The sequence below is a fragment of the Neolamprologus brichardi genome, chromosome 3 (genome assembly GCF_056152115.1).
Source record: "Neolamprologus brichardi isolate AB-2024 chromosome 3, ASM5615211v1, whole genome shotgun sequence".
Lineage (NCBI taxonomy): Eukaryota > Metazoa > Chordata > Actinopteri > Cichliformes > Cichlidae > Neolamprologus > Neolamprologus brichardi.
The window spans coordinates 14,783,173-14,793,386 of NC_142106.1; the positions used below are offsets into that span (position 1 = coordinate 14,783,173).

General features: G+C 39.3%; 1 protein-coding gene across 1 annotated transcript; it reads right to left on the reverse strand.

Annotated features, from left to right (window-relative positions):
- Positions 1–5,037: 5,037 nt before the first annotated feature.
- Positions 5,038–9,885, reverse strand: LOC148103598 (uncharacterized). The gene is made up of 3 exons (XM_087838833.1): positions 9,834–9,885; positions 6,015–6,368; positions 5,038–5,255 (listed from the first exon to the last, which is right to left on the reverse strand). Exons 1-3 carry the CDS (start codon positions 9,883–9,885, stop codon positions 5,038–5,040), a joined length of 624 nt encoding a protein of 207 aa, XP_087694959.1.
- Between the last annotated feature and the right edge of the window lie 329 nt (positions 9,886–10,214).

The following is a 10,214-nucleotide window of genomic DNA, read 5'->3' on the forward strand; positions in this document are numbered from 1 at the left end:
TTTAAAGTGAAATACTAAATCCAAATCAAAGAATTTATTCTGTGGTTTCAACACAAAAGTGAAATGTCTCCAAATGATCTTCATAAAGTCAGAGAGATCAGTCACCGTGTTGTGTAACGATATTCTTGAGTGTTTGTCAGTCGTGTCAGTTCTGAAGTCAGCCTTAAACTTTCATAATCACAGTTTCTTAATGTGGTAAGAACCTTATGGCTCCAGCTTTTTAGTTTTCTGATCACTAAACCTCATTTTCAGTTTTACAGCCGTGAGCAGCATGTGTGAGATCTGCCACTGAAATTAAAACTATGCGGTTATAGCGGACGCCCTGGACCACTTTCTCTGAAATGTGATTCTGTACTGTTCCCTGGTAATAACGTCAGAGACGGGAATGATGTCAGAGTGGAAGAACTTTATTTACCACGAGCCCACATCGAACACACGCTCTCGCTGGCAAGTAAGGATGTGGTTCTGAAATTAATACAAATAAGAAATGACATAAACATCTCTCACTTCAGCATTACAGAGAACACCATACAAGATTACAAATGGACAGAACCAGATACCAGAAAAAGAGCTTAGCATAAACACAGAATCATAATCAATTTAGGCCAATTCCTTCATTTGTGAGTCAACACCACCCTCCAGTGGACACAATTGCTCACTCAAAGGCCGCCATGTTTACGCAGGCTTTAAAAACAAGAACAGATTTGTATGCTAGCATAGTAACTCCATCAGGTAAAATCTTTGTGAATATTAACTCTCCACAATAACTGAAACAACTTAGAAATGAGGAATATCCTGTGGAGCCAGGCTACTACTTACTTTATTCCTACAGCATAGCTGCTAACAGGTAATAGTAACAGGTGTCTACATTGGTACATTAACTGCAACAGAAATAAAATATGTTCCCAATGTGACTTACTGCTTCTATGAACGCACACTTGCCCGCAAGGCTGGACTGGGTCAAAAAAATCAGCCCAGGCATTTTGACTAGAGACCGGCCCACCAGGTATTATAGGAAAAGCCATAAATACTCTGAATGAAAGCAAACGCTGTTGTCACAGTGATGTACGCTGTCTTGTTGGCATATATGTATCAATCTAATAAACTTAAAGTTTATTAGATTGATAAAAATTCCAGCCTTTTCCCGTCCACTGCTGTTACCTGAGCATCATCAGTTGGCTTGTTTGAGGTGAGCATAATGAAAACATGGTGCTTCTGTCTCATGTGTTCAGTAACTTCCTGTATTAATATGAGGACGTTAAGACTAAGGTTCTGTTCAGTTTTCTGCTTGCAGAGCTGATACAACTCCTTTAATCATCAACCTTCAAACAAATCTGTTTTTACCTTTAACATAACCCTGTGTGGAAGTTTGAATTCATGTTTATCCACTGAGCATTTTTTTTAATCTAATGCCACCAGTGTTGGGAAGGTTACTTTTAAAATGTATTCCATTACAGAATACAGAGTACATGCCCCAAAATGTATTTTGTAACGTATTCCGTTACGTTACTCAATGACAGTAACGTATTCTGAATACTTTGGATTACTTAATATATTATCATGCTGTTTACAACTACATGAATGTACTATTGCTGTGATTTATTACTGTTACTGAAGGTCCGCGGCTCCGAACCGTAGTAAAGGGACCTCGTGCTAATACGGTGGGTTCTGTGTCGGGCTCGTAGCTGAAAAATAGCTTTACTTTGTTGTCTGGAGACAGAGAGAGGTGTTGAAAGGCTGCTCCAACGGAACTTATTGTTTTTGGAGGAAAACACGAACACGGTGTACAGTCGAGTCTTAATAGCTTACTTACAACTGGGCTCGTCAGGCTCTCTTCTTGGCTGCAGTGGTTATTATTATATTTACATGCTTCCAGCTCCCGTTTTGCTCAATGACAGCTCGTACTTTTCCTTTTTCTCCCTCCCTCGCTCACAGACACATAACGTGTATGACAGTCCATTCTCCCTGCAGCACGGACTACACTGCCCATGATGCTACATTCTTTAGAGCTATACCTGTAGCATTCTGCCTGTTAGCTTAGCACAACAACAACAAAAAGGCCTCTCTCACCCAGGAAACACGCAGAGAGAGAGTCACCCTGTAACCATGGCAACCGTAACGCTGCCACCTGGAACAACAGAACGTAGCTGTCAAACAAAACCCAAACAGTCCTGACCCGCCACAATATGAAACAGGGAAGTACCGCCGTGTAATCCATTTATTTCAACAAAGTAACTGTATTCTAAATACCACCTTTTTAAACGGTAACTGTAACGGAATACAGTTACTCATATTTTGTATTTTAAATACGTAACGGCGGTACATGTATTCCGTTACTCCCCAACACTGAATGCCACCAATATGCAAACCACAGACTGGATCTGCAGCCAGATCTATTACCGATCACTCTGCAGACCTTTTCTCATACATACAGTTCTTATTCCCATATATTTTAATCTCTCCGAAAACACAGATCACTCGCGTGCATTATAAGTCATCCCACACGATGCTGCTCACCCAATCAAATTATCTACGCAGAGCGTGTGCGAGAACAGAAACCGCGAAAGTTCAAAGAAGGCGGGGAAACAGTGCAGAGGGCTGAAGCTCAGATGTTCACTATGGGAAATGAAGTTAAAGAGGAAAAAGAGAAACTCAAACTACACATTTTTAAAAGCTCATCTTTTTAATTAATAAAATTTTTTTGCTATTTAACTCAGCAACTTGAAATGTATCCCGAGTTCAACTCTTTTCAGCTTCAAGGCCAGCGGCACATCTTCAGTAATCATTTTATCATTAAAACTGTGCCTTTTTAATCCTGAGGTCTGGATCATCATTGGTGATGATTTCTGACCCAGAATCAGTCATTTCTGTTTCATGGAAAATCTCCTTTACTTCATGGTTGCTTTTTTTGTAAGATCCCAACAAAGTCTAAACCTATTTTTAGCATTTTTTTTTTTTTTAATTCAAATTTAAAGTTTAATGATATCTAGACAACTGGCAAAGTTGTGTTTGACTTCTCTTCAGACAACTTGTTGAGTGCTTTTTTCTTTTTCATTTTTTTCCCCTCTAAATACTGTAAAATTGCTCAACCGAAACAGAGAATTTCTTTTAGTTTGGATTACTTGATAAATGTACTAAAATGATGTTGCAAGAATCAATTGCGTTTAAAGTTTCTTTAAAAAAAAGAAACTTTAACATTTCAGACCAGTAGCTTCCTGATTAGGAGGCACGGCTAGTTTTTTGCTTCTTATGGTTTTAAGGAGCAGCACAAACAAAAGAAATGCAGGAACAAGGTGGATTTCCAGCCTGTTGCATGTCAAACATGTTTCCACTTCCGTCTTCTCTTTTCACGATGTGTCTCTGCAGCATATTTTCATGCGTTTCACCTGCAGAAGAAAAATCAGCTGTCAGAGAAGAAGCCTTCAAACACCAAAAAAGCAGCGAACCAACAACTGTGTGTGTGTGTGTGTGTGTGTGTGCAGGTATATGTTCATAGAAAAACAGTTTGACAGAGGTTTAGTAAAGTGTGGAAACATTTAAATGACATTTTTAAGTTAGATAACTTTTTGGCTGCTGAGGGTTCACAGATGCTCTGTTAGCCTCTGTGTTAGCAGCATGCTATGACTTCACCCTTCATACTCAAACTAGAAGTGAGCAGAGGGACTGTCAATGAATTTAAACTTATTCATTATGTATATTTTAACGTGATAAGTGAAGAACATTTTAACTTAACTGTAAATGAGACAATGTCATTTTGTCCATTTGATTTATGTTTTAGAGACAATTCAGTTGATTATTAATCATGTGATCATGTTTTCCTGCCACTGAAAAATAACAGATCTTACAGTGTCTCAGATTGCTCTGCTCATGAGCACCTGGAAGTTTCTAACACAAGGCTGGTTGAAAGAGGAAATCTCCATTGTTGATGTGATGGAGAGAGAAACCGTCTGTGAAGTTTCCTGTAATAATCACACTACAAAACAAACAGGTGCAGACTGTAACCTGCTGAGAAAGTACAAGACTTCTTTTTTTTCTGCATTTATCAACAGATTTCAGTTTTTCTTGAAAAAAAAACAACAACTTTTTAAAAATTTTATTAAGATACAAACTGAAATGTAATCAATCGTCTTTCAGGGAGAAAGTAATTCACATTGTTGGAAATTTCCCAGAACACCAAGAGTCTGTGGGCAAAGGTAAACACACAAGCAAACAGATGTTGTGAGAGAATGATGAAAGGAAAGTGGAAATAACAAAAGACATAATGAAACAAAAACACACTGAACAAAATGTTGAGGGAAAACACCATGATGCAAATGCAAACAGCAACCTCTCAAACAGATTTCAAAAGTACGAAAAACTCAAGACAGAGAAGCTTTCAAACTGAGAACATGAAGTCTGAGGAAAAGCAACCAGAAAACCCCCCAAAATTATGCAATAAAAAACTTAAAAGGAACTCAGTGCCTTGAAGTGGTCATGAAACAACAGCAACAGTAAAATAACCACAGAAACATAAACAAATAAAAAGAAAAAGAGTCCCAACTATTACTATAAAAATACAGAAAATAAAACTCAGATGCTCACAGGTTATGCTGGGAAACACAACTGTGAAACTATGACACAGCCCATGATATTGATATTGATAACCTAAATCTAGTTACAGAAACGTCAAACAAACAAACACAAAAGAAACAAAAAGATGTTGATGATTTGGTTGCAGTTTTAAACTTGTTTGTCTGCCCTGAAGATTTCACGTGGCTATCCTCTGCACTTCAGGGAAAAAATGCTGGAGAAACAGGGCGAATTAATACTACAAAGAAAGTCTGTGTATTTTTTCTAAATATACTAAAGTTATGGTGCAAAAAAAAACCCAAAACAAATCAGCTGATTCTGAAGAGGTCAGGCAGGAACTACGAACACAGACGCCGCTCCTCCTCAGAAGAGAGCACATCGCCCACAGAACTGGTCCCACCTCTCCTCCCTCTCTGTGGATTGCTCTCACGCACAATTAGCTTACTGTACCAGAAACTCCTGGACGTTTCAGACCAGCTGCTGGTTATCTGCCTCCATGTGCTGCTGTTTCTTTCTTTTAAATCTCCACATTGCCGCAAATCCAGCTGTAATAACAATGACAGTCGCAGCAGCAGCAGCAGAGACAGCAGGAACAACCATCTGATCTGTCCTAGTCTCCACTTCTACCACCTCCTCCATGTTTCCATCTCCTGTTTTCACCAGTTTCATGTTTTCATGCGTTTCACCTGCAGAAAAAACATCAGCTGTCAGCGGAAAATCTGTCAGACACCAAAGCAGCAGCAAACCTACAGGTGCGCAAACCCAGGACACTGGTTGTTTGTTGTCACAGACACATATATGTATTTTTATTCTGTATGTGTGACATTTGTTTAGTATGTTTTGCTTGTCTTTCTGTAGCACCAATGTCAATGGTGGTCAATGGTAACTTTATTGTCCCTAACTGGAAATTGATTTGCAGTATGTCCATACAAACAAACAAACAGACAACCAACACATCACATACACACACAAAAATAATAAAATAAAATATAAGCCTGAGACAACCTAGATTTTATCATCAAAAAAGTGCAATGTGCAGTGGTGTGTGTTATTAACTATGATAATAGCAGTAGGTACAAAAGACAATCTATGTGGGACAGTACTACAATTTCAATATACCATTGAAATCTGACTGTGCAATGACAGTAAAGAGCCAGCCCTACAGCAGCTTTAGCTCCTCATCAGAAAAAAAAGCATGTCTAGCATCTGTGCTAGCAGCATGCTATGCTACTGCCCTTCACATTCACACTGGAAGGAGTGAGCAGAGGAGACCATGGGAGGTACTCTTTATTTATTTGTCAAGTTGCAAGTGCAGAGAAGTGTAACCGTCTCATAAAGCTGGGAGACTGCACAGTTCCTGTAGGTGCTGGGAGCCAACTGATTTTAATTTCAGTTTTCAGGTTTGTAAATGATGTGGGAGCTGAGCGTGAGCTCCACAAACTCACCTGTGACTGTGAGGTTGATGAAGTGACTGATCTCAGTGTGAGCTCTTTTACTTCTCACAGGGTTCCTCACAGCTATGTGACACTCATAAATCCCAGTGTCATTAAACGTGACCTTCTTCAGGATCAGAGAAATGTCTCCATCCTTCATCTCCGGGTCCCTCAGCTTCACTCGGCCATGAAAAGATGGATGTTGGTAGTTTTCATAGGAGCGTTTGTTCCTGTAGAAGTAGACGTAGCCGTCTGCGTTCAGGTCAGCTCTGCTCCACTTCAACACTGAGATTATTTCATCTGTGGAAATCTGACATTGGAGAGTGACGTCAGCTCCAAGCTTCGCCTGCACATCCTGCTGCAGAGCTGAAGACAAGAACATAATCAGTAATCATGAGTTTAATTTCAGCCCTCTGATTTTTTTTAATTCATGAAGCTGCTGTTAAACATAACCTTTGACATTTTTAATGTTTCACACATCTCTGGTGTGAGCGCCTCATGATGGAAACGTTTTTAGGCAAGTGAGCGAAGTGACTTCTTGTAAAACGCCTGCAGTTCTGGGGAAAATAAAAGTTTCCATTAGACTAAGTGAAAATTTAAGTAAACTGCAAGACTCAGGAGCTTTCTCAGCAATGACCTGACATAATCGTCTCTCACATCGCTGTAGAGGCATTTTGTCCTTCTGTTCTTTACAATGTTACTTCACTTCAAAGCTAATTTAAATTCATATTTCCAGCTTCATAACAGCTTACAGGGGGTGAATTTAAAAGAAAAAGAAATAAAATTACGAACATGGTTAATTAACAGGTGTTATAAGATGGCTGTGTGCAGCTTCTAGCTGCTGATTTAACCTCAGCTAACTGGAGATGCGTGAATTAGACCTGTGGACCTTCTTTGTCCTGTTTGTGCATTTTTAATTTAATTATTTCATAATTATTATTATTATTGCTGCTGTGCAGAGGAGACCATCAAATCAGTTTTTGCTGCAGGTTTTTTGAGTGATTTATTTGGATGTTAGCACATCAGCACATCCAATACAGATCCTACAATATTCAACATGAACCCCAATAATCAGACGACCCCCTATGAGCACTTGGTGACAGTGGGGAGGAAAAACTCTTAACAGGAGGAAACATTCTGGTTGAGGGTGAGGGCAGGGAGACAGGATAAAAGACACGCTATTGAACAGACTGTAAGATGAATAATAACTCAGGATTAAATGCAGAGAGGTGTATAAACACATGCTGAGTGAAAAAGAAACACTGTGCCAAACTCTGCAAAAAACAGGTGGTCCTCAGGTTATAGCAAACAGAAAAAAAGGGGGCACAAACCAGAGCGTGGTTCTCCTCTCTGAAGGGAAGTACCATTAATACCAAGTGAAACTGGGTTGAAATTGTTTTTTAGTCTGAGAAAAAGGACAACATTGCCCCAAACCACCAAACAGGTGGCCCTCTGTTTACCTCAACCTGAAAATAGGCAACCATGGTTTTAGAGAAAAAAAACTAAAAGGTCAGATGCGCATCTCTTCAGCACATCTGTGTTCACAGCATGATTCAGATAAACTAGAATCCCAATTTACTGGCTCTTAGTTGTGGTCAATTCAATACGATGAGACAGATTCTTATGCCTATTACAGGGGACAGAAGATAAATAGTTTAGGTTGATAGTTTCTTTAAACCACAGCACTTAAATTGTCTTAAAGAAAAATCAAAAAAAAAATCTTCTGTTTTGTTCAGATTTGGTGTTTCCACTTTGGTGCACGTCAGGTTTGAGTTTCATTAATTTGTCAAAAAAAGACAAAAAAATGCAACAAATTAAGTTTAAAAATTAATATGATTGTTTTTTTGTTTTGTTTTTTACTTTGTGTAGTTCTATTAGAGCAGAGGTTGGGAACTCCAGGCCTTAAGGGCCGGTGTACTGCAGGTTTTAGATCTCTCCCTGGGTCGACACCCCTGAATCAAATGATTAGTTCATTACCAGGTCTATGGAGAACTTCGGCCGTATCCCAATTCAGGGTCTGCAGCCTTAAAGGCCGCATTTTAGGGCCGATTACGTCACCGCGACGCGACGAAGGCTGTCCCAATTCAAAGGCTCCTCGAAATGCGGCCCTCAAATGCGTCCTTCATTTCCCTGAATTTTAAGGACGTGGCGGTGTAGACTTCGTGGCCCAACATATCCCAGAATGCATAGCGCGGCGGTGGGTATGGATAATTTTGCCAAAAAAAAAAAAACGGCGGATGAGGGGCGCCCGAAGAGTAAACTTTAAGTAAGTACTGAATATTATGTCACTTATTTATGTGCAAATGTTTAATAACGAAGAACATTAAAACATTACTGTTGGCCACATGTCGGCAAAGTTATGTGACAATCAGTGACGTTTGTACTAACTTGGTTTTAAAGCCTTTACTTTAAAATATACGCCGTTCAATAGCTGAGCTTAATCTTACAGAGAATGATCAAAGCTCGTGTAGAAACAAACAAACAAATGAACAAAAGATTTTCTCCTTCATTTCTGTCAAACAAAGCTGTATGAAACGTTTCCAGCTGTTAGTATCATGGTTGCTAGGCAACCTGGGCAGCGCAACGGAGGCTAGACCGTCCCATTTCACAAGCCTCGCACTTCCGGCCTTAGCGGTCTTTAAGTACGCGGCCCTTGAGGATCGTTGAGGCTGCGTACTTTAAGGCTGCAGACCCTGAATTGGGATACAGCCTTCAAGACATGTTGGGGAGGTCATTTTAATCAGCTGTGTTGGATCAAGGACACATCTAAAACCTGCAGGACACCGGCCCTCGAGGCCTGGAGTTAGACACCCCTGTATTTGAGTAATGCTTTGAAATATGCATGTCGGACTAAGCATCAGTTTGTGTGAAAGTGATGCTTCCACTACACCAGATTCATTTTAAAACGTTCATAAAATTTTACAGATTTTAAGTGAGATACTAATAAATAAACAGTGGTAACATTTAAAAATATGAAAAAAAGATTTTTTTCACAAGCCAATAGAAATCTTGATGGGCCATTAAAACTCAGAGGCAGAGTAAAAGTATTTTTTTCTGCCTTAGTTTCGATTTCACATGTATTGTATTTTCATGACTTTGACCTTACTTGAGGTTATTTATGCAGTTTTGCATTTTAGCGGGAGATTACGGGTATGTAGGTGTTTTTCCCTCACTGATTTTCTGTTTTGAACTTTGCAGTCGTTGGTCTTTGTTGTCAGCATCCTGCAGTTTCATAAAGTCAGCATCAAAGTGAAAACACTGTACAAGAGCCACAGACTCAGGATGTTTACATTGTGGTTTAACCAGGAGTGTACCCAGAGGGTGTCATAAAACTCTGGTACTTTTTACTTACGTAAAGTCTAAAAAGTTTCTTTCAACAGCTTTCAAAACATCGTAAAGCCCTGTGCAGACATTTTTCTGTAAACAGTCTGTATTATGGCTGAATCTGAGCCTAAAAATCAAAGGTTTTCACACCAGTTAACCATACTGGTGATTTTTCTCTGATCAAAAATCTCCCAAATCCTGGAAACACCTCCTGCAAAGGAGATCCCCATCCCACAATGAGTAGAGTCTACACCATCCACTATCTCCCTATCAAAAACTGCAGTGTATTAACTCAAGACTCTTCATCCAAGGTCAATAAAAAGTGATTCAGGAAAAGAGGAAGTCATATTGACCACAACCTCCAAATAATACTCAAAAATGAACATTTCACATGTTAAACAGGTCACTCTGAATTATACTTATTAACCATTACTTAACCCTTATTACTCATAGGTTTCTTCTTAGTTCTGTAGGAATAAAAATACAAACAACTTCAGTTTCACTCACATGTAGATGCAGAAATGAGGGATGAAATCAGGAGGAACTTAAGAGAATCCATCTGTGACCACAGCTGTGAGATACTGCAGAGGCTTCACCTACACCGAAAGATGTTGACAGGGAACAGAAACCTTTTATACACAGAGAAGCGAAACAGAAAGAGAGAGAACAAGCAATATCTCAAAATAGCTCCAACAACTTTAATGTCAGACCCTGGTTGTTCTTCTGCTCTCACAGAAAAGTTCAGTTTTCTGTTTCAGACCAGAGCCACATAAGCTAGTTCGTCAAGATGGGAAGGAAGTGGGAGTATTCTTCTTTTGTTTATTTCAGATCAGGTCAAACCTCCTTGGAAATTATTTTTTATCCTTTTTTTATTTGGATATTCATGTC

What these genes read in the sequence shown, in the direction of transcription:
- LOC148103598 (XM_087838833.1), bottom strand. Translation starts at nt 9,885, where the DNA reads ATGGATTCTCTTAAGTTCCTCCTGATTTCATCCCTCATTTCTGCATCT. An exon ending in CCTCATTTCTGCATCTACAT is followed by an intron (nt 6,369 to 9,833) that starts GTGAGTGAAACT and finishes TCTTGTCTTCAG; the next exon opens with CTCTGCAGCAGGATGTGCAG. An exon ending in CATCAACCTCACAGTCACAG is followed by an intron (nt 5,256 to 6,014) that starts GTGAGTTTGTGG and finishes TTTTTTCTGCAG; the next exon opens with GTGAAACGCATGAAAACATG.